General features: G+C 38.0%; 1 protein-coding gene across 3 annotated transcripts in view; it reads right to left on the minus strand.

Annotated features, from left to right (window-relative positions):
* Nucleotides 1-23,986, minus strand: part of LOC149815805 (SH3 domain-containing protein) — a 175,887-nt gene that overhangs the window by 63,660 nt on the left and 88,241 nt on the right. For all 3 annotated transcript variants that reach the window (XM_089989979.1, XM_089989980.1, XM_089989978.1), the window contains exon 14: nucleotides 10,676-10,950. In XM_089989979.1, coding sequence (XP_089846105.1) covers nucleotides 10,676-10,950 — 275 coding nt within the window. The remainder of the gene's footprint in view (nucleotides 1-10,675; nucleotides 10,951-23,986) is intronic.

Here is a 23,986-nt window from a genome sequence, read left to right on the forward strand (position 1 = left end):
GTCGTGCAGCTGCGTGCGTCTACGCGTGTAGATGATACGAGGCTCGGGCCGCGGAGCCAGAGCGGGGGTCCGATGCGAGGTCTGCAACAGTGCTATGTTAAATATAATGCGGAGAAAAAGAAGGACCAACCTGCCTATAGGAAAAAGAGAGGCAGCAGGGGTGTGCCCCTGCTGGCCGAAAACAGACAAGCGGCGGGGGGACAAGCCCCTGCCTCCGACAATAGCGGAGCGACAGGGGATGAACCCCAGCCAAAACATAGCGTGGCGGCAGGGGGCCAACCCCTGCCGACAGCCACCAAGTGGCAGGGGCTGAGCCCCTGCCAACAGCATGAAATGACAGGGGCTGAGCCCCTACCGACAGCACACAGTGGCAGGGGCTGAGCCCCTGCCGACAGCAAGAAGATGGCAGAGGGCCAACCCCTGCCAAAAGCACAGGTCGGCAGGGGCCAACCCCTGCCGACAGCAAGAAGATGGCAGGGGGCCCAGCCCCTGCCAAAAGCACAGGTCGGCAGGGGCCAACCCCTGCCGACAGCAAGAAGATGGCAGGGGGGCCAGCCCCTGCCAAAAGCACAGGTCGGCAGGGGCCAACCCCTGCCGACAGCAAGAAGATGGCAGGGGGCCAGCCCCTGCCAAAAGCATAGGTCGGCAGGGGCCAACCCCTGCCGACAGCAAGAAGATGGCAGGGGCCAGCCCCTGCCAAAAGCACAGGTCGGCAGGGGCCAACCCCTGCCGACAGCAAGAAGATGGCAGGGGGGTCAGTCCCTGCCAAATGCCACAAGGTGGCAGCAAATGAAAAAAAGGGGGGGGGGGGGGGGGGTCGCAGGGGCCTCAGGTCCCCTGCCGGCACCCCGGCGATCCCCAGTGAGAGAAGGGGACGACAGGGGTTGCGTAAGCCACCTATCGGGGCCCCGATGGCACAGGGAGGCGGTGGGAGGCCGCGGCAGTGGCTGTGAGCCTCCTGTCGGCCTCCCGGCGAGGTGACAGGGAGGGGGGTGAGGAAGAGAAGAGGGAGTACTAACCTGGGAGGCGGTGGCCGGCGTCGGCGACGTGCGCAGCAGGGAGGAGACCGGCGTGGAGGGGGGGCGAGGGCTGCGAGAGGGAGGAGAAGAGAAGAGGGAGGCGTGACCCCCCCTCGCCCTCCATCCTCTCTCTTAAAGGCGCAGGGGGCACCCGAATGGGGAAACCCTCGATGGGTTTCCCCATCCAGCCCAGAAACGAAGGGGGGGAAGGGGGTTGCGGCGCCCGACTGCTCGGGTTTTTTGAAAAACCCTAAAATAAAAAGGGGGGTCGGGTCGGGTCCGGACCCGACCCGGCCCGGGTCCAAACCGATTTTTTTTTATTTTTATATATGGGGTTTTTACAGTTTTTCTGTCGTGGAAGCAGCAGGCGCGATTCCATGTTGTGTGGAAAAGTATTCTGTTTGTGGGAAGCTTTTATCTAATGTCGTGGGATTCTGTGTTGAGTACAGCTTCTGGTCGTAGTATTGGCTGATGCGTGATTGTAAAACACGCTATTTTCTATGTCGCTTGTAGCCTGTCAAGATTTTATTTCTAGTGTGGCAAACTGTGTACTCGTGGACTTGCCTGACGTGTGATTATAAAACTCGTTGTTCAAGTGAGTGAATCTGATTTTTTTTGGCAGCTGAAAAAGAATTAAATATTCAGTATGGTGAAACTTCGAAATGTGATTCCAAAATTGAACATATTGGGGAGTACAAGGCTTTTGCAAATCCCTTCTTGTATGGCTCTTTTGTAAGGTTGAATGAAACTAACTATGCCAGGTGGTCCAGAACTTTTATGATGTCGGTATCTGGACATCGTAGAAAATATATTTTGTTGGAAGACGAACCCAATGAAAAGGTAAGAAAATACGTTACTTGGGATGAAGATAATGACATAGTTATGTCATGGATCATGAATAGTGTCGAACCCCACATTGGGTTTAATTTACTATAATACAACCAAACAGATGTGGGACAATCTTCAAGATACGTACTCACAAGAGACTAATGTGAGTCGTATCCTGCAAGTCGAACAGGAGATATATAATTTACAGCAGAGAGATCAGACTTTAGCCCAGTACTATGCCTCCGTCAAAGCTGTGTTTGAAAGACTCAATGCTCACAGGCCTCTTTGTTGTTCGAAGCAAAAGGATCATCAAGAATAGACTATGGTTGCTCGGTTCGTTACAGGTTTATCTTCAGAATTCTCTGTTGCAAAAGTCCAAATGTTGACTGGATCAAATGTACTTACTCTTGCTGATGCATACAATCGTCTGAGTAGACTTGCGACCTCTCTTCCACAATCTCAGCCTGTGACCCAGTCATCTGCTCTAGTTGTCTCATCTGGTTATGGGCGTGGAAATATTCAGAATATCAGAGGACGAGGTCGTGGGCGAGGTATGGGAGGCAGAGGAAAACTTCAATGTACATTCTGTGGAAAATCTGGACATTTAGAAGATCGTTGCTGGGATAAGCATGGTCGACCAACCTCTTCTTCATCAAAGTCATATGCTCCAAAAGCAAATGTTACTACACTAGAGGCAACAAATGTACATGATAATATCTCTGCAAGTGACAGTATCACCCTTAGTCGAGCTAAATATGATGAGCCGATAGCTCTTCGCCCTTTGAGTTTCACCCCTCCTGTAGCCGGTGTTGCCTACTCAAAAGGGAATCATTTTCATCCGAATAACAATAAGTGGATTATTGACTCTGGTGCATCCAGACACTTGTGTGGAAATTCGCTTGTCTTTTCAGATCTAAGGGATATTATTGTTCATCGAGGAGTCTCATTAGCCGATGGGAGTTCCTCACCGATTGTTGGTCAGGGAAATATTTCTATATCCTCCTCCATACAGTTGAAAAATATTCTTCATGCTCCCAACTTTCCTCAAAGATTACTCTCTGTTAGTTGCCTTACAAAAGAACTAAATTGTAGAGTAATATTTGATCTGATGGGTTGTTATTTTCAGGATTTGCTGACGGGGAAGAAGATTGGTGGAGGCTATGAAGAAAATGGAGTCTACTACCTACATCATCCAGTAGGTAATGTTCATGCTGCAGTGGAACACTCATCCAGTCCTGTTCAGTGGCATCGTCGTCTTGGTCATCCTTCATTGTCAAAGCTTCGTTTTGTCTTTCCTCAAATTCCTTCTACTACATCATTTCAGTGTGAAGCATGTCAGTTAGGCAAGCATCATCGAAGTTCGTTCCCTTCGAGTCAGAGTCAGTCTAGTCATAAAGTTTTTGAACTTCTTCATGCAGATGTATGGGGTCCTAGTAAGATTCCTACTAGGACTCAGTGTCGATATTATCTTGTTATTGTTGATGATTTCTCTAAGTTGTCATGGGTGTTTTTAATAAAAGAACGATCTGAAGTTCCAAGTATTATCAAATTCTTAATTCTTGAAATAAAAACTCAATTTGAATCTATTGTCAAGATTGTTCACACTGATAATGCTCTTGAGTTTAAATCAAAAGTTTTGTTACAATTTTACCAAGATCATGGTATTCAACCCCAAACTACCTGTGCCTATTCATCTCAACAAAATGGGGTGGCTGAGCAAAAACACCGGCACCTGCTTGATGTTGCGCGGACCATTATGATTCAATCCAATGTTCATGTGTTATATTAGGGTGATGCGATTACCACTGCTTGTTATCTGATCAACCACATGCCTTCATCTTCTATGGGTGATCAAATTCCATTACATATCCTAAAACCTAATGCCCCACTCTTCTCTTTCTCACCAAAAATATTTGGATGTGTTTGTTTTGTACACAAACTTGGCCCTGACCGTGATAAATTAGTTGCTCGAGCTACAAAATACATATTTATAGGTTATCCAAAAAATCAAAAGGGATATCGATGTTATGATCCTATTTCTCGCCAAGAGTATGTCAGTGCGGATGTATATTTCTTGGAATCCACACCATATTACTCTAGTACCGGTTCCCCGTTGCAGGTTGATCCAGCTGACTCTTTTCCATTACCTATACCTCATTTTCCTTTGGAATCTGTGCCCTCATTACCGAACCAAACTTCCTCATCTTTATGATTTAATAATCCTCCATTGGTATATGTGCGTAGAGCTCCACCTCCGCAAGTGCCTCCATCCTCTTCTTTTCCTGAGGTAAGTACTACTGACAATAGTGATCTTCATGATGATGATAACAGGCCTATCGCTCTACGCAAGGGGACACGACAATGTACCTTATATCCCATATCTCATTTTGTCTCTGATGTCAGAATTGGAAATCAGATGAAAACTTTTATTTCAGCCTTATCTGCTAAAACGATTCCTCTGAACTATCAACAGGCAGAGCTAGATAACCGTTGGAAGCTGGCTATGCAAGAAGAAATGGATGCTTTAGTGTCTCAGCATACATGGGATCTAGTTGATCCCTCAGTAGATGCTGACATTGTTGGATGCAAATGGGTATATACAATAAAGTACAAATCAGATGGTTCTATTGAAAGGTACAAGGCCAGATTAGTAGTAAAAGAGTATACTCAGACATATGGTATTGATTTCTTTGAAACCTTTTCTCCTGTTGCACGGATGGGCACCATTCGTCTTGTTCTCTCAGTAGTTGTTCATCATGGTTGGAGCTTGTGTCAATTAGATGTGAAAAGTGCATTTCTATATGGGGATCTATCTGCGACAGTTTACATGCAACAACCTCCAGGATTCGAGGTTGAGAGGGAGCGTCAGAAGGTGTGTAGATTGAGAAAGGTGATTTATGGCTTGAAACAAAGTCCGTGTGCATGGTTTCAAAAGTTGTTTGAAGTGATGTCACGCTTTAGCTTTAACAGATCATACACTATTTATCAAGAAAACTAACTCAGGCATAGTTGTTATGGTGGTATATGTGGATGACATCATTTTTACAGGAGACTATGTGAAAGATATTGAAGCCACAAAAGCTCATCTTCAAAAACACTTTGTTACAAACGACCTTGGTTCACTTAGATATTTTCTGGGTATAGAAGTTGCCAGGAGCCGTGAAGGAATGGTTTTGTCTCAACGGAAGTATGTTCTTGACTTATTAAAGGAAACGGGAATGTTGGGAGCTAAACCAGCAAATATTCCCATGGACCATAAAGTTCAGTTGTTTGAAGGAATGTCCAAACCGGTTTATAGCAAAAGCTATCGCTCACTAGTAGGGAAGCTACTGTATGTAATTGTGATCAGGCCGGATATTGCTTTAGCAGTAAGCAAAGTTAGTCAGTTTATGGACAAACCAACTGAGGTACACTGGAATGCAACTATAATGATTCTCAGGTATTTAAAATCTTCTCCTGGAAAAGGGTTATTGTTCAGGAAAGGTGGAACTCTGGAGATAGTGGCCTATTCTGATGCTGACTATGCAGGATTTGTAGTAGATAGAAAATCTACCACAGGATTCTGTGTGTTTTTGGGAGACAATTTGATTTCATGGAGAAGAAGCAAAATGTGGTTTCTAGATCGAGTGCAGAATCAGAATATAGGGCTATGGCCCAAACAGCTGCTGAATTGATGTGGGTTTGTACTGTTCTTCATGATCTTCAGGTGAAGGTTTCCTCTCCTATGACCATGATGTGTGATAACAAGGCTGTCACATATATAGCGAGCAATCCTGTCTTTCATGAGAGAACAAAGCACATTGAGGTTGATTGCCGCTATGTAAGGGATATGATTCAAGCTGGTCATATCACTACCAAAGATCTAAAGTCGGAGGACCAAGTTGCAGATATGTTTACAAAGCCTCTTGCTAGACCAAATTTCTCAAAATGTTGTGACAAGCTGAGCATGATTGATATCTATGCTCCAGCTTGAGGGGGAGTGTTGAGATTAAGAGGTTTTAAGTTTAAGTTTTCCTAGACTAGAGGTTATTTGATATTTAATGTTTAATGAGGGACTTGTGTGTAATTTCTTTTTTTGGCCTCTCTCTATTTAACATAGAGATTAGCCCTAATCTAACTTAACGTGTTTTCTTATTTTACAGTCCTCTCTCTCTCTCTCTCTCTCTCTCTCTCTCTCTCTCTCTCTCTCTCTCTCTCTCTGTCTAGGTTCCTGCACATCTCATCTAAACTTCTACAATTTCGATATAACATATGACAAGATAGTTGTTCCTCTCAGATATTCATCATATACATAGTGACAGTCCATCTTTATATGTTTGGTGCACTCATGGAAGGTGTGATTACTAGCAATGTAAATTGCATTTTTGTTATCGCAGCATAACTTCGAAGGATCGGAGATGTCGACACCCATATCTTTGAGAAGACTACGTAACCAAACAAGTTCCATAGTGGTAGTTACCATAACCTGGTATTCAGCTTCAGTAGAGGACAGCAAGACTTTCTGTTGTTTCTAACATATCCAGGCAATCAGAGAATCTCCTAAAAAGACACAAAAGCCAGTAGTTGAGATTCTATTATTAAGGTTTCCTCCCCAATCAGCATCAGTACAAGTAAGTAAATTTAATGAAGAGGATGAGGATAGAAATAGCCCTTTAGTGATGGTATTCTTGAGGTATCTGACGATTCTTAGTACAACACTTATGTAGATAGTTGTAAGAGCATGCTGAAACTGGCTAGCAGAATGAACGACATGAGCAATGTCTGGTTTGGTAATGGTCAGATATGTGAGAGACTCGATGAGTTGTCTGGTGAAAACAAACTCTTCAATTGCCTAATGTTTTCTGAAGTTGTATTTTTATGCATACATGACAGAGATGTAATGGCATGAAATATTTGTGAAAACAAACTCTTCAATTGCCTAATGCTTTCTGAAATTGTATTTTTATGCATACATGACAGAGATATTTGTGGATAGCATCATTGCAAACCCTCACGAAACCTTACTCGTCCACGGGGGTAACCCAGGGGTTGAAAGGGCTTGTTGCATGCGCTAAATGCAACTATGATTCCTACGAAAGTGAGTCAGGCTTTTGTTTTAATTAGTTTAGCATTTTTTATTTTTGCTTCAGTTTGCTCGAGGACTAGCAAACAATAAGCATGGGGGTATCTGATCATGCACATAATTTGCATTTTATTCATCTTTATTTATGCATGATCCATGATAAAATTGCATTGAAAACCCATCTTTATAGTTGTTTTCGAGTATTTGTTTCGAAATCGAATTTTCAGGAAAAATCGCATTTTTTAATTCGGCCCTGCGCTTTTCAATATTTTTATTAGTTTTAGAATTTTCTTAATTATAATTTAGTTAGAGTAGGACTTAATTATTTTGAATGAGTTTTAGAAAAATATCCTTTTAAAAAACACGTTTTTCAGAAAGAGACCCTGTTTTGGAAATTGAGAAAAATTATCACTCTTTTTGAAATTTCAAATTTTAACCTAATTAGGGATTATAAATAGTGGTTTTGAGGGCTGGAAAAACATTTTTTTCAGCAGCCTCAAGCCCTCTTTTGCTCCCTCCCTCTCTTCTCTTTCTCCCTTGTTTTCGATCCTTTCCGATTTCTCCCCCTCTTCTTATTCTTTCTCTTTTTCTCTTCTCATCCAATCTATCGTCGGCAACCGTTCTTTTCGTCGGAGAGGCATGTGTTCAACTGAGATTAGCCACCTTCTCTTCTCATCCAATCTGTCGGAAGCGATCCGCGACGGTTTGCTTCTTTCTCCCCCGTTTCACCATAGATCTAGTTTTGCATCGCATAAAACATAGCATCACATGTAGTTTTGTGAGATCATTGCATCATCTGCATGTTAATATAGTTTAATTCATGTTGTGCATCTGAAAAAGAAAGAAAAAAATACAGATTTCGTTTTAAATAGTTTCACTGTTTCTTGATTTAAGCATAAGATAATGTTTAGTTAGGTCGATCGTTGGTTTTTATATTTTGTTTTCGTGATTCTTGATTAGTTTTAGATTAGTGTAGGATTAGATTTAGTTTAGAACAGCTGCAGCACATTTTTTTTTTTATGTTTGGTGTGTTTCATTTTTTTTTTTTTGCAAGTAAATAGATTTTTTGGCCCATTAGCTTTTCTTTATAGTTTTTCTGAAATCGTGTATTTTTTTTTATCTGCGTGTTATTTTATTTTGTTAGTTCATAGACTGCATGTTATTTTAGGTTCAGCGTTTTTTTTACTTAGTTTCAGCGTCTTAGTCATTCACTGTGCATTAATTTTTTTTTATTTAATTGGTTCTTGGTTCAAGATCTTTTGTTATTTAGGTCAACGTCTTTGTAGTTTTTATTCATCGACATTTTTGTTAGTTTGTTATACAGCAAAGTTTTTTTATTATTCTTCATACAGCAGCGTTTCCTTTTTGATATTTAGCTAGCATCATATCAGCGTTTTTGTTGCATAGTGCTCTAGTGTAGTGTGGTGGGTATTATTCCTAACAGGTATGTGTGATTTCATTAGGTATTTGATTCAGCCTTTATTGCATTAGTGGTTACTTAAGTTATTTATTGCATTAGACGATAGTTGCAGAATACATTACGGGTGTGAGTCAATTAGGTCTAAATAGTTAGTTTTTTCTATTATGTTAGAGGTATAATATATGCTAACGTTGACTTAATTAGGTTAGCTTGAATTATTGTATTGATTGATCATCCGTTAGTTGCCTATATTTTGTCATTAGTTAAATTTATTTTATTGTTAGCTATGGTTAGCATTAACGTTTCCAGTAGATTAGTTGATTAATTTTTACTTAGTTGTTTTGCTTACACGTTCTTTCAGCAACAAGTTAATTGTTTTTAGTGTGTTTTATGTTATGTGTTCTTCCATTAGCTTCAATCCCTTAACGTTTTATATTAATATGTTATAGTATACGTCGTTGCAGCCCAACAGCTGGGTATTTTATTAGTTATACATTGTTCTTTCTTTAGTACGTTAATATTAAGCTTTCATTCTTAGATTCGGTGTAAGTTTTAGTTAATTCCAGTTTCCATTCAGTAGATGGATTCAGATTTATATATTCACGTTAATTTAGTTAGTTCTTGAAGTGGTTTACAATTTGTTTTACTATTTTGTCTTTTAGTGTTAGGTTGTTACAAGTAGTTCATAGGTTAGTTCATGTTATTAGTTTGTTTTAGTTAGTTAATTCTTGATCTTGCTGATTTATTTTTGTCATTAGCTAATCAATTCTTGTTTAGTTTCATTCGTACTGCTGTGTTTTATTTTTGTGTTTTGCAGGAAAGCATTTGGACGTGCGGTGAGCCCCTTTTCGTACCCCTGAAGTGCCCTCTGAAGTCCCTTCAGGCCCTCAGAGACCAAAAAGTGTTCAACCTAGTTATCCAAAGGATACACAGAGGGAAGGATAAAGGGAAGCAATTCAAGTCTCAAGACTATAAAAGCCTCATGCACTGAAGATCATTTTTCTTTCTTTTTAGATTAGGACTTCCTTTATTTAATTCAATTGGGTTTGTAATAAGGCACTTTAATTATTTGTTTAAGCCTTCTGCAGGGGCAGCACTCTCTTGTTTACTTAGTTAATTAATCTTTTATTTTTCAAGACAATAAAGTGTAGTTTAGATTGTGTGTTTGAATACAAAGTATTTCCCGTTCCCTGGGATCGACCCGGACTCCACCACTCGTGCGAGCCGGTTTTTATATTTTTGGTGTCTAGCTTTCACTTGATTTTGATTAAAAATATTGTTTTAAAAAGCGTATTCATAAAACTCACACCAGTGTAGGACCCCCAATGCACATTTAATGCTAAATGAAAAATAAAAGAGAAAAATAAAAAAGATAAAAATTAAACTACCTATTACAATAGTTGTTTCTAGAAACAACTATGTGAAATGACCAAAATACCCCTATTAGGTATATATATATATATATATATATATATATATATATATATATATATATATTTTAACAGTGCATATTTCTCATATAAAAATGTGGGTTACAAACTGAAGTAGATATCACGCAACCATTGGTCTAACAATGTAATCAATCACAAATAATGCTCACCCAGCATTTGGTGTTTTAGCTACATTGATCCAACAGAAAACCAAGATGCCACAACCAAAGCTTACACTAATTCAGATGCATGAGAGCACCAATATTCTATGCAAACATCTATCAGAGATGACTTTGGCAATTAAAGAATTTATCACATTACTAAATCATTAAAAACAAAAATTTCAACCCTGATAAATCAACAAAAATGTGCAACTGATGCAGTGGTTTGAGGTTAAGAGCTAATAAGTGCCACTAATTACAAATTGTTTCGACTTTCACAATCTGGGGTCCAAGCCATAAATCACAAAGTAGCAATCTTTATTAAAAACACCCATACATAAATACAAAAGCAGAGACCAGAGCAGATGATTGATTTACTGAAAGTGTTGCATCTTAGCAACACCATGAAGCGGCAAAGGGTATAGGAGTGTAATCACATTCAGTTGAAGCACAAAAGCACCTCTTTAGGAGGATACAAACATCAAGACAAACAAACGAAAATGATGATACTATAGAAATACCCCAAACAACATACAACGAAGACTAAGAGATGAAATAAGGAAAATATGATAAGAAAGCATGTGCAAAAAAATATAGAATTTTTACAGTTACACAATGTCCATGTAAATACATGTGAAACAGCACCAAAGGTGAACAACAAAAATAGCAAGGTAATGTGACACAAAATGACTAATGGCCATGACCTAGATGATGGTCCTTATGAAAGCGAAATTATTCTGGGAACAGAAAAATACCTTAAACCGAGCATGTAATGTAAGCAAGATATCATTTAACAGTGTTGATGGCCACACTGGATCTGAAAGTTCACTTGCAATGATAGCTTCAAGTTCTTCAACAGATTCATCTGTACTTTGCATCCAAATTAAAGCTTTTATTACCATAGCTCGAACATAGACACATTCACATGCCACAGTAGTGCGAACAATCTCCATCAGAGAAGCTAATAAACTTGCAACTGTCTCTCCTCGCCCTGTCCCATTGGAGAACGAAGAAACCTTTGTCCGAGGTACTGAAATACAGTTATATAAATATGTAAATGATACTCTTCCACAAAAAATATTAAGGAAAAAAGGGATCAAAAGTAACATGGCTTTTAGATGGTGAATATTAAAGCAAACAATGTAAGAGAAGAAAGGAGTATGCTGATCAAGTATTGTGAATATACTAGAAAGTGGATGTTGCATAGGTCTTAACCCCTTCATTTGCATTGCAATGCATAAAAAAAATGACGAAAGGATTAAATGCCCTAGACTATAAGATACTATAACATATGCATGAAAAAATAAATGATAATTATCTCCCCCATGGCTAACTTAACACTACCCCTCAAGCCTGAAGATGTTTAGACAGAAACAACCACAAAGTTTGAAGAGTGCAAAATTGAGTAGGCATCAAGCTTTTGTAAAAAAATTAGCTATTTTAGGCATAGATCAAACATAGGGCAATGAGATAGTATTTCAGAACACGTAGCAATCAATTTCAATGTGTTTTGTGCACTCATGAAATTCTCAATTTTTATCAAATTAGACAGCCCTATGATTATCACAATGTAGTCCAGTAAGCAGAGAGAGATCAACTCACATTTCTCTGAGAAACCAAAAAGCAACCACGTAGTTGTTGAAATCATCTATGCCAATGAGACAATACTCAATTTTTGTTATTGCTAAAGCAATAGTTTACTATTTCTTGCAGATGCCATGAGATCAAGGAATACTCAAAGAAACAAAAAACTTGTGTTGGAATGCTGACTTCTATTAAACCCTCCAAGTCAAAGTCACAAGTAAGCTGTGAGCTCAAGAGAAGAGGCTAATTAAAGAAGGGAGCATAGCATATGTGGTTAAGAACATATAATCCTCAATACTGGTACCAAATTGATTGATCAAGGAGGGCTCATGAACTAACACATAAACTGTGTAAGTGATGCCTGACCTGTAAATAGTTAATAAATCAAGCTACCAACAATTTATAAGTTGTCTAACACATCCCTAGGTACTCTATCGTATGCCTTCTCCAAATCAATAAAAACCATATGCAAATCTTTCTTCCTCTCTCTATATCTCTTAATAAGTTGTCTAAGAAGATGTATAGCTTCCATAGTTGATCTTCCAGGCATAAAACCAAATTGATTCTCCGATATCATGACAACCTTCCTCAACCTATACTCAATCACCCTCTCCCAAAGTTTCATAGTATGACTCATGAGTTTTATACCACGATAGTTTGTACAATCTTATATATCACCCTTATTCTTATATAGAGGCACCAAAGTACTCTTCCTCCACTCATTAGGCATCTTATTTGTCCGCCAAATCTTGTTAAAAAGATTTTTCAATCATTCTAAACCTTTCTCACCCAAGCATTTTCAAACCTCGATAGGTATACCATCTGGGCCAACTGCCCTTCTTGATTTCATTTTCTTCAAAGACTCTGCAATTTCTTTCTTTTGAATCTTGCGCATGAAGTCATGATTTATCTCATGAAAAAGAATGGAGAAGTCTCCAAGATCCTGAGCACGACTTCTATTAAATAGCTTATCAAAATAATTTTTCCATCTCTCCTTAATCTCCTCATCTTTGACTAAAACCCTTTGTGTTTCATCTTTGATACATCTAACCATACCCAGATCCCTCGATTTCTTATCTCTCATCTTTGCAAGCCTATAGATATCCTTCTCGCCCTCTTTGGTATCCAACATGTCATAAACCTTCTTATATACCTTATCCCTCGTGTTTTGAACTACTTTTTTAGCTTCCTTCTTTGCTATCATATACATCTCCAAATTCTCATTATCACGACTCTTACTTAGATTTCTATAACACTCTCTTTTAACCTTAATAGCTAATTCGACATTCTTGTTCCACCATGATGTATCCTTACCTAGCGGTGCATCGCCTTTAGACTCACCCAATACCTCCTTAGCCACCTTTCTCATGCCACCCGCTATCTTATTCCACATTGATTCTGAATCCTCCTCGAGACACCAATCAGCTTCCTTAACTACATGCTCTACAAACATTCCTTGTTTAGCTCCTTTCAGTGCCCACCACTTAATTCTAAGATCTATCTTATATCTATCCCTTTTGCGGCATTTTCTAATTCTAAGATCTAAAATTAAGACTCTATATAGTGTAGCTATACTTTCTCCAGGTATAACCTTACAATCAATGCAACAACCCCTATCTCTCTTTATAAGTAGGAAAAAATCTATCTGACTCGTATTAACCCCCCTCTTAAATGTTACTAGGTGAAACTCCCTCTTCCTAAACGAAATGTTTGCTAAGATCATATCATAGGACAAACCAAAATCTAAAATCCTTTCTCCACTTTCGTTTCTTTCTCCTATACCATAGCCTCCATAGATACTTTCAAATCCATCCCTACTAATGCCTACATATCCATTAAGGTCACCGCCGATGAAAAGCTTTTCTCCATAAGATATCTTGTGTACTACTCCATCTAAATCTTCCCAAAATTGACGCTTAATGGAATCATCTAAACCTACATGAGGTGCATAAACACTAATAATATTAATAATATTCGTACCTAATACTAATTTAATAAGTAAAATCCTATCACCTTTCCTACGGACCTCAACTACATTATCTATAAACTCACGACTAATAATAATCTATACTCCATTCCTATTCTTATTTATTCCTGTATACCAAATCTTATATCCTCAAGGTTCTATCACTTTTGCTTTCTCACGTACCCATTTGGTCTCTTGTAGACATAAAATATCCATATTTCTCCTACACATAACATTTACTAACTCTACCAACTTACCATTTAAAGACCCTATGTTCCAAGTGGCTAACCTAATTTTATGGTCTTGAACTATATTCTTTACCTGCACCCGTCCAACAAAGTGAGGGAACCCCTGCCTATTTGAAGATTATGATAGTTTTGTAAAAAACCAAGATGTTTCACACTGGAACTGAATTTCTCAATGAGCTAGTTTGAAACCATAAAGAGCTTTGGAGAGCAACACACTCTAAACATAGAATCAGTCACTCTTGGAGTAACCACATGTATACTTCTAGGCCCCATTGATAAATGCATTTTTGACATCAAACCCACTATCACACTGCAGTAATGAGTGTGAATAGCAGTTGTGTACTTGTGTACAATTGGAAGAAATATTTTTGCATTGTTAATTCCAAACTGTTGTTTATATCCTTACTCACAAGCCTAGCCTTATAGTGCTCAATACTACCATCAGTGTTTGCCTTGATCTTGTGGGCTCACTTGCGCGTTGCAGTAGTCTTTCCAATTGGCAGCTCAACTAACCATGAAGCATGCTTTCAAGACCAGTTACCTTAGACAGAGACTATAGCCCCTCAAGCTTGGGAGTTACTTTATGATGGGTTAGGTTCAACATAAGAGTGCATCAAGGAAAGATTTCGACATTTAGCAAATAGGAATTCATAAGAAATAAAACATAATGGAAGCACAGAATATCTAGAACCACGATATAGTTGAAGAACATGTGAATCTTGATGTGTTTATTAATTATTGATTGGGATGAGCCAGAGTCTCAGACAAGCAATTCATTCATCAACCTGTATCATAAAATGAAGTAGTCTCAACTCTAAGAAGATGTCTTTCTATATGTTTGGAGTGGTTTGGACTCAAAATACTCACCTCAAATGAGTACGAATTAGAAAAGAAAAATCTGACTTAGTTACTTTTGTTGATTTAGATGCAGATAAGGAAAATGTTTTATAAATACCACAAGTCTCAAATCTATGATTGTTTAGAAACTAGATCATGACAATGTTATCCTTTTTACTTACAAGATACTCAATAAAACAACAGTTTACTGCCTTAGAAGAAAGCTTTCGCACCACCACCCCCACCCAACTCTTAGAGTATTAGAAGAAACCTAACACTAACACTAACACTAACACCATGCGTAAAAGAGAATACTTAGGTTAGTAATCATAAAGTTTTTGAAATAGTGCAGCTTCAAAAAAGAGATCAGCACACACTTGATCCACAATATCGCCATTTTGACAGCTCCAGCTAAAAAAATTTGTGGAATAAAAGAGAAGTGCTAGAGTAGTTTCAAGTATGTCTATTTTTGTGCTCTATCACTCCGTTCTGCTCTAGAGTCTAGAGTATATGAATAGTTCTAATTCACTATCTTTTTTTTTTGCAAGAAAAAGCTGCATTAGAAATGAACATATTCTCTTGCTACATGAATGTAAAACTCTTAGTTATAGCAGAGAATTGAATTCCAATCATAGCATTGAACTAATTGAAATCATAAAAAAAGTTTGACATGGTTTTCACACAATAAATCTAAATAAATCTTGTACAATGATCACAAAATGTAACAAAATAAGTGGATCCTCTTTTCCAAATAATGGGCAAGAGTCTCCAAACATCTGAATGTACAAGAACAAATGCATAAATTGACTCTACGGTACTTAGTACAAAAGGTAATGCATGACTTATGTCAAATGGACGCATTAAGAGATCCAAGGCACCCGCAAGTGTAATACCCTCAAAAGGCTTTGGGATCAATTGGCTAAACTTGAGCCTATATGGGAAACTCCAAAATATGCTTAAAAATGAAAATACAAGCATGAGGAACAATTGTTCCAATTTTTTAAAGGACTTAGACCCAAATTTGAACAAGTTCGGGTCAATATTATTCATAGGAAAACTCTTCTTCCCTTGCATGAAGTCTTGGCTCAAGTATGCATGAAGGAGACAACACTTAAATCTATGTTTGAATATAAGGAGACAAAGGATAATGTATTGACCGTCTCAAAATCGGGTGCCAATACAAATGTTTATAAACCACCCCATTTTTCGAAAACTTACAATGGGAAGCCTAGATGTGATGAAAACAAAAAAAACTATTTTCACTTGTCATAATTGTGAAGAACCGGGTCATATTAGGTCATTTTGCCCCAAGTTTAAAGAAAGAGAAGACAAAAAGGTGGCATCCGTAGAAGCATCTCACGAAGAAAGAGGTGAAAACAATGAAGATTTTAAATCTATTGGAACCATGTTCTCTCAAATCATGGAGGCCCTTTATCCAGTAAACCAAAAAATCTTCTCTCTCCGGTGCAGCGATCTCTACATCTTTGCCTCAAATTAAGGTTTCGTGGCTTTTGGATTCTGGAATCTCATTTTATATGACTCCACATTCATCTTTACTTTCTCAATGTTGCACTAATTCAACACCAACAAATGTTTTTACCACCGATGGATCTTCTCTTAACATAAAAAGCATTGAAAATTTTGAAAACACTTCGAAATTCCATATTCCAAAAGTTAGACTTGTCTCAAAACTAAATTTAAATCTTTTGTCTGTTTCACAAATTACCGACCATGGGTGTAGTGTCTCTTTCTCATCCAAAAAGTGTTTTGTGCAGGATCTCCAATCAGGAAAGGCTATAGAGAAGAAGACCTTTACTACATTGATAGTCTTCTTCTTCCAAAAAGTAATTTTTGTTATAATGTTCAAAATGTAAATTTAGCATTATGGCACCAAAAGATTGGGACATTCTAGTTTGTCAAAATTATCTCATGTATCCCCATTTAAGCAAATTTTGTAATGAAAATTTTTATTGTGAGGATTGTATTGTTGGCAAAATGAAGGCTCTCTCATTTTCAAAAAGAACCTTTTTTTCTTCTAAACCATTTGAATTAGTGCCCATTTTATCTAAAGGTAGTTTTTCTTATTATGCTATATTTGTTGATGACTATACAAGATTACTCATGGATATACTTCCTTAGGAACAAAAATGAGGTTTTTGATAACTTTAAAAAATACCATAACTTTATCAAAAACCAATTTCAAACCAAAATTTTATCTTTCGCTCCAACTATGGGAGAAAATTTATGTCAAATGATTTCAAAACTTATTTTGAAAATAATAAAATTATTCATCCAAGATCATATGTCTAAACTCTTCAACAAAACAGATTAGCTAAGAGAAAACATAGGTACATAATTGAAACTACTAGAACTCTTTTAATTGCAAAAGATGTTCCAAAAACTTTTTTGGGTTGAAGCGTGTTTAACGGTTGTATACCTCATCAACCGACTCTCGTCATTTAAGTTTCAAAACATCTCCCTTTATGAAAAACTTTTCAAAGTTTCTCCCGATTATCTTAGATTAAGATATTTTGGATGCAAGTGTTTTCTTCTCACTGACAAAATGATTAATTCTCTCTCAAAGCCATATTGTGTGCTTTCTTTGGATATGGAGAAACTCATAAAGGGTTTAGATATTTTGATTTCAAAAATAACAAATTATATATATATATATATCCAAGAATGTTTGCTTTCTGGAAAATGAAAGTTTTTTTCAAAGTGTGCTTGAGAAAGACTCTAAGTATTCTTTTTTGCTTAAATTATTGCCTCAATATAAGGGTGATTCTTTGTATAAGAATGATAAAGAAAAAGAGCCTTAATCAAATCAAGATAGTGAAAACATTGAAACTGGAAGATCTAGTATAATTCAATATAGAAGACGCGATAATGATAGTCAACCAAATACCTTAGAAAGGTATTCTACCTTAGAAAACCAACAAACTGAAGTCATCAGGAGATCAGATAGGACTTCTAGACCCCTGATAGATTTATTTTATATGAATCATTCTCACCTCAATATAGGGCTTGTCTAGCTATGATTTTGGCTTATTTTGAACCTTCCACATATAAACAAGCAAAATAATATTATGAATGGGTAAAAGCTAAGAATTAAGAATTAGGAGCACACGAAAAATCCATGACTTGGAAAGTTTCTAATTTGCCTAAAGGTAAGAAAACTATAGGTTGTAGATGGGTGTATAAAGTTATAACTAAGATTAATGGCAACCTAGAAAAAAACACGGCCTGGTTAGTTGCTAAAGGATATGAACAAGAATACGGAATAGACTATTATGAGACATTTACACCAGTAGCTAGGATGACTTCAGTTAGGACCTTTATTGTTGTTGCTACTATTAAAGGTTGGCCTATATACCAAATGGATGTTAAAAATGCATTTTTAAATGGAGATTTAAAAGAAGAGGTTTATATGGATTCATCGCCTCGATATGAAGTTCCCTCTATCCAAATACTTCGATTGAGAAAAGCTCTTTATGATTTGAAACAGGCACCTAAAGTCTATTATGATTGCTTTAGTTCTATTATGCTAAAGCTTGGTTTTAAGTCTTGTTATTATGATACTGTTATATTTACTAAGAAATCTTATGCAAGGATTGTTATACGTCTCATTTATGTTGATGATATAATCATTACAGGTAAAGAAAAATATGGAGTAAAGGATATTAAATGTATTCTTAAAAAATATTTTGAAACGACTGATCTTGGATTTTTCAATTTTTTTCTTAGAATTGAGGTTGCTTACTCTCCTAGAGGATATTTGCTTTCTCAAACCAAGTTTGTTAATGATATTATTGAAAGGTCAAGCATTACTGATAAAAAGAGGGTGGACACACCTGAAGTTATTAATGTCAAGATGAAGATAGATGATGGGACACCTCTAGATGATCCTACTGTATATCGCCAAACGATTAGCGCCTTGACTTATTTAACTATTATTAGGCCTGACATTGTGCATGTAGTTCATACTGTTAGCCAATTCCAACATTCTCCCACCACAATTCACATGAGTGTTGTGATAAGAATTGTTAGATATCTATAAACTTCTACCTCTAGAAGTCTTTTGTTATCTTTCTCTCTTGAGTTGATTGCTTATTTTGACTCAGATTGAGAAAGAGATTCAAATGATCAACGCACAACTATTGTTTTTTGTGTTTTTGTAGGTAATTCTCTGTTGTTGTGAAAGTGCAAAAAACAACAAAAAGTATCATTATCATCCACTGAGGCTGAGTACCATGCAATGGCTACTACAACATCAGAGATCGTTTGATTGTGAAGATTACTTGAAGACATGAGTGTTCATCTTCAAACACCTTCCCGACTATATTATGATAACAAGAGTGCAATATATATAGCTGGCAACCATACATTTTGTAGAGAAACCCAATACTGCACAGGAACTGAGAAAGAGAGAAAGAGAGAGAGAGAGAGCTGAGAAAGAAAAAATCGTAACTTACTTTTAGGGCTAAACAACTCTTGTTGAAATAGAGGTTTAGCCTAATAAACAAATTACAAAGAGGTCCCTCATTATTTGTAAAATTCTAAAGAGCCATCTTTTAAGAATAAATAATAACTTTAAAGATAAAACATTGAAACTAACTAATAGTCGACTAGTCTTAACACTCCCCCTCAAGCTGGAGCATAGATATCGATCATGCTCAGCTTGCTGCAACATTTTGACAAACTGGGCCTAGCAAGAGGCTTTGTAAACATATCTGCAACTTGATCCTCCGAGTTCAAATGCTTGGTAGAGATATATCAAGCTTGAACCATATCTCTTACATAGTGGCAGTCAACTTCAATATGTTTTGTCCTCTCATGAAACACATGATTATTTGCTATATGTGTAGCTGCCTTGTTATCACACATCATCACCATAGGAGATGAGACCTTCACTTGAAGATCATTTAATACATTTCGAACCCACATCAATTCAGTTGTTGTTTGGGCCATAGCCCGATATTCTGATTCGGCACTCGACCTAGCAACCACGGTTTGTTTCTTACTTCTCCATGAAATTAAATTACCCCCCATAACCACACAGAATCCACTAGTAGATTTTCTATCCTTAACAGATCCAGCATAATCAGCATCAGAGTAGTCGACTATCTCCAGGGTTCCCCCTTTCTTAAATAATAACCCTTTTCCAGGGGAAGATTTTAAGTACCTGAGAATCATCATTGCAGCATTCCAGTGTACTTCATTCGGATTTTTCATAAACTGGCTAATCTTGCTTACTACTAAAGCAATATCTGGTCTAGTCACAGTCACATATAGTAGCTTCCCTACTAATGAGTGATAACTTTTGCTATCCACGGGTTTCAACCCTTCTTCCAACAACTGAACTTTGTGATCCATGGGAATATTTGCTAGTTTGGCTCCCAACATTCCTGTTTCTTTTAATAAATCAAGAACATACTTACGTTGAGACAGAACCAAGCCTTCACTGCTTCTGGCAGCTTTTATACCCAGAAAGTATCTAAGAGGAGCAAGATCTTTTGTAACAAAATGCTTTTGAAGATGAGCCTTTGTAGCTGCAATATCGTTCATATCATCTCCTGTAAGGATGATGTCATCCACATATACCACCATAACAACTAGACCTGAGTTAGTTTTCTTGATAAATAATGTGTGATCTGACGCTTACCGCTTAAAGTCAAACTTTGACATCACGTCAAACAACTTTTGAAACCATGCACGAGGACTTTGTTTCAGACCATATATCACCTTCTTTAACCTGCACACCTTCTGACACTCCCCCTCAACCTCAAACCCAGGAGGTTGCTGCATGTATACTATTTCTGACAGATCCCCATATAGAAATGCATTTTTCACATCTAGTTGACACAAACACCATCCATGGTGAACAGCTACAGAGAGAACTAGACGGATGGTACCCATTCGTGCAACAGGAGAGAAAGTTTCAAAGAAATGAACACCATATGTCTGAGTATACCATTTTGCTACTAATCTGGCCTTGTATCTTTCAATAGAACCATCTGAGTGGTACTTAATGGTATATACCCATTTACATCCAACAATGTCTACATCCACTGGAGGATTAACTAGGTCCTGCGTCTGTTGAGACAATAAGGCATCCGTTTCCTCTTGTATTGCTTGCTTCCATCTACTATCAAGCTCTGCTTGTTGATAGTTCAAAGGAATAGTTTCAGCAGATAAGGCGGAAATAAAAGCTTTCATCTGACTTCCAATTCTGGCATCGGACACAAAATGAGATATAGGATATAAGGTACATTGTCGTGTCCCCTTACGTAGAGCTATTAGCCTGTTATCATCAACAGGAGGATCACTGTCATCAGGAATACTTACCTCAGGAGAAGAAGGAGAAGGCTCAGGATGAGGTGGAGCTCTACGCACATATACCAAGGAGGGATTGTGAAACCGTGAGGAAGGTAGAGTGGGACCCAGTAATGGAGGTACAGATTCCAAAGGGAAAGGATGCATAGGAAGAGGAAAGGAGTCATTTAGATCAGCTTGCATCTGAGATCCAGTATGAGAATAATATGGAACGGACTCAAGGAAAGATACATCCGCACTGACATACTCCCGATGAGAAATAGGGTCATAACATCGATAGCCCTTTTGGTTCTTTGGATAACCTATAAAAATACATTTAATTGCTTGAGCTACTAATTTATCACGGTCAGGTCCAAGTTTATGCACAAAGAAAATACACCAAAAAACTTGGGGCGAGAAAGAGAAAAGAGGAGAAAAGGAATTTTGTCGTCCACGGATGATGAAGGCATACGGTTGATCAGATAACAGGCTGTGATAAGAGCATCACCCCAATAGGAAGCAGGAACATTGGATTGAATCATAAGGGTACGTGCTACATCAAGAAGATGTTTGTGTTTTCGTTCAGCCACCCCATTTTGTTGGGAAGTATAGGCACAGGAGGTTTGAGGTTGAATGTCATGGTCTTGATAAAATTGCAACAAGGCTTTTGTTTTGAACTCAAGCGCATTATCAGTGCGGATAATCTTAACAACAGATTCAAACTGAATTTTTATTTCAAAAATCAATGACTTAATAATACTAGAAACTTCAGATCTTTCTTTTATTAAGAATACCCAAGACAACTTAGAAAAATCATCAACAATAACAAGATAATATCGACACTGAGTCCTAGTAGGAATCTTACTAGGACCCCATACATCCGCATGAAGAAGCTCAAAGACCTTATGACTGGACTGACTCTGACTAGAAGGGAACGAACTCCGATGATGCTTGCCCAATTGACATGCTTCACACTGAAATGTAGTATACGGAATTTGAGGAATGACATGACGAAGCTTTGACAATGACGGATGACCAAGACGACGATGCCACTGAATAGGACTCGAGGAATAGTCGACTGCAGCAAAATTGTGCCCTACTGGATGATGTAAGTAGTAGGCTCCATTTTCTTCAGAGCCTCCACCAATCTTCTTCCCCGTTAGCAAATCCTAAAAATGACAACCAACAGGATCAAATATCACTCTACAGTTTAGCTCTTTTGTAAGACAACTCACTGAAAGTAAACTTTGAGGAAATGAAGGAGCATGAAGAACATTTTTCAAATGCAAGGAGAAAGATATAGAAACATTTCCCTGACCAACTACCGGAGAAGAGCTCCCATTTGCTAATGAGACTCCCTGATGAGTAGTAATATCCTTTAGATCTGAAAAATAATGAGAATTTTCACATAGATGTCTAGATCCACCTGAGTCAATAATCAACTTACTATCATTGAGATGAAGATGGTTCCCTGTTGCATAGGCCACAACGACTACAGGAGAGGAGGAGCTTGAAGGACGAAGAGCAACCAGTTCTTCATATCCAGCACGACTCATGGAAATGCAGGCACTGGGAGACGAGGCTTCATTTGCATTTGCTACCTCTAGTTTTGTAACATTAGCTTTTGGAGCATTAGGCCTCGATGCAGGAAAGGAAGGTCGTCCATGTTTATCCCAGCAACGGTCTTCTAAGTGCCCGGATTTTCCACAAAATGTGCATTGAATTTTACCTCTACCTCCCACGACCGCGTCCTCTAATGTTCAGAGTATTTCCACGACCATAACCAGAAGGAACAACTAAGGCAGATGTCTGGGATATAGAATGGGATTGTGGGAGAGAAAAAACAAGTTTGCTCAAGCGATTGTATGCATAAGCTAGAGTAGGTACATCAGATCCAGTTAATATTTGGACTTTAGCAACCGAGAATTCGGAAGATAGCCATGTGAGAAACCATGGTCTGTTCTTGATGATCCTTATGCTTTGAACAACACAGAGGTCTGTGAGCATTAAGCCTTTCAAAGGCAGCTTTAACGGATGCATAGTACTGGGCCAATGTTTGATCTCCCTGCTGCAAATTATATATTTCTTGTTCCACTTGCAAAATACGTCTCACATTTGTTTCCTGAGAGTAAGTATCTCGAAGATAATCCCACATTTGTTTAGCTGTATTATAATAGATTAGACCGTCTGCAATATGAGGTTCAACACTATTCATGATCTATGTCATAACAATATCATTATCTTCATCCCAAGTAACATATTTTCCTACTTTATCACTCGGTTCAATTTCCAACAAAATATGTTTTGTACGATGTCCAGATACCGACATCATAAAGGTTCGAGACCACCTGGCATAGTTAGTTTCATTTAATTTCACCGAAGACCCATACGAAAAAGGATTCGCAAAAGCCTTATATTCCTTAGTAGATTCAGTCTTAGAATCAGCCTTCTGAGTTTCAGCCATAATGAAGAAAGCTTATGCAGGAAAAGATAACACTGCTGTAATGTACGACCAAAAAAATTTTGAAAAAAAACTTATCAGACTGAATATGAATATGTTACAAACCCAGAGTAAGTTCGACACACTGCATAAGCAACGACACCCCACGATATTTTAAAGAAACACTACATCAAATCTGATATCAGATCTGAACCATTCCAACCTCCTCTACAGGAGCAACCAACAACAAAAAATGCCATCTCTGATCACGGCACAAAAAAATCTGTGTATTTAATCACAGCTATGTTAGAGGCTCAGTTCCAATGCAGACTGCTCACGGTACAGGATTCACGACAGAAAAAAAATATTGAACCAAGCGATACCCCATTCACGGCAACACAATTCTGATGACTGCTCACGGTACAGAAAAAAACAGAAGTTGTGATACTCCATTCACGGCAACCCCAGATCGATCGAAGAGTTCCACCATACTAATCAGAAATTTCTTTTCTCATCCAGATTCAGGATTAACATTATAAGGTTTGCTTCAGATTCACGACTGAATCCAGGTCCAGTTGATAAAATCACAGCTCATGAAGACATCACGGTTGACGATATACAGTCCAGATGACAGCAATGTTGCCGAGCTCTATGGATCTGATTATAGATCTATGTCTTG

This window comes from Nuphar pumila, chromosome 15 (genome assembly GCF_984573655.1).
Source record: "Nuphar pumila chromosome 15, dmNupPumi1.hap1.1, whole genome shotgun sequence".
Taxonomy (NCBI): domain Eukaryota; kingdom Viridiplantae; phylum Streptophyta; class Magnoliopsida; order Nymphaeales; family Nymphaeaceae; genus Nuphar; species Nuphar pumila.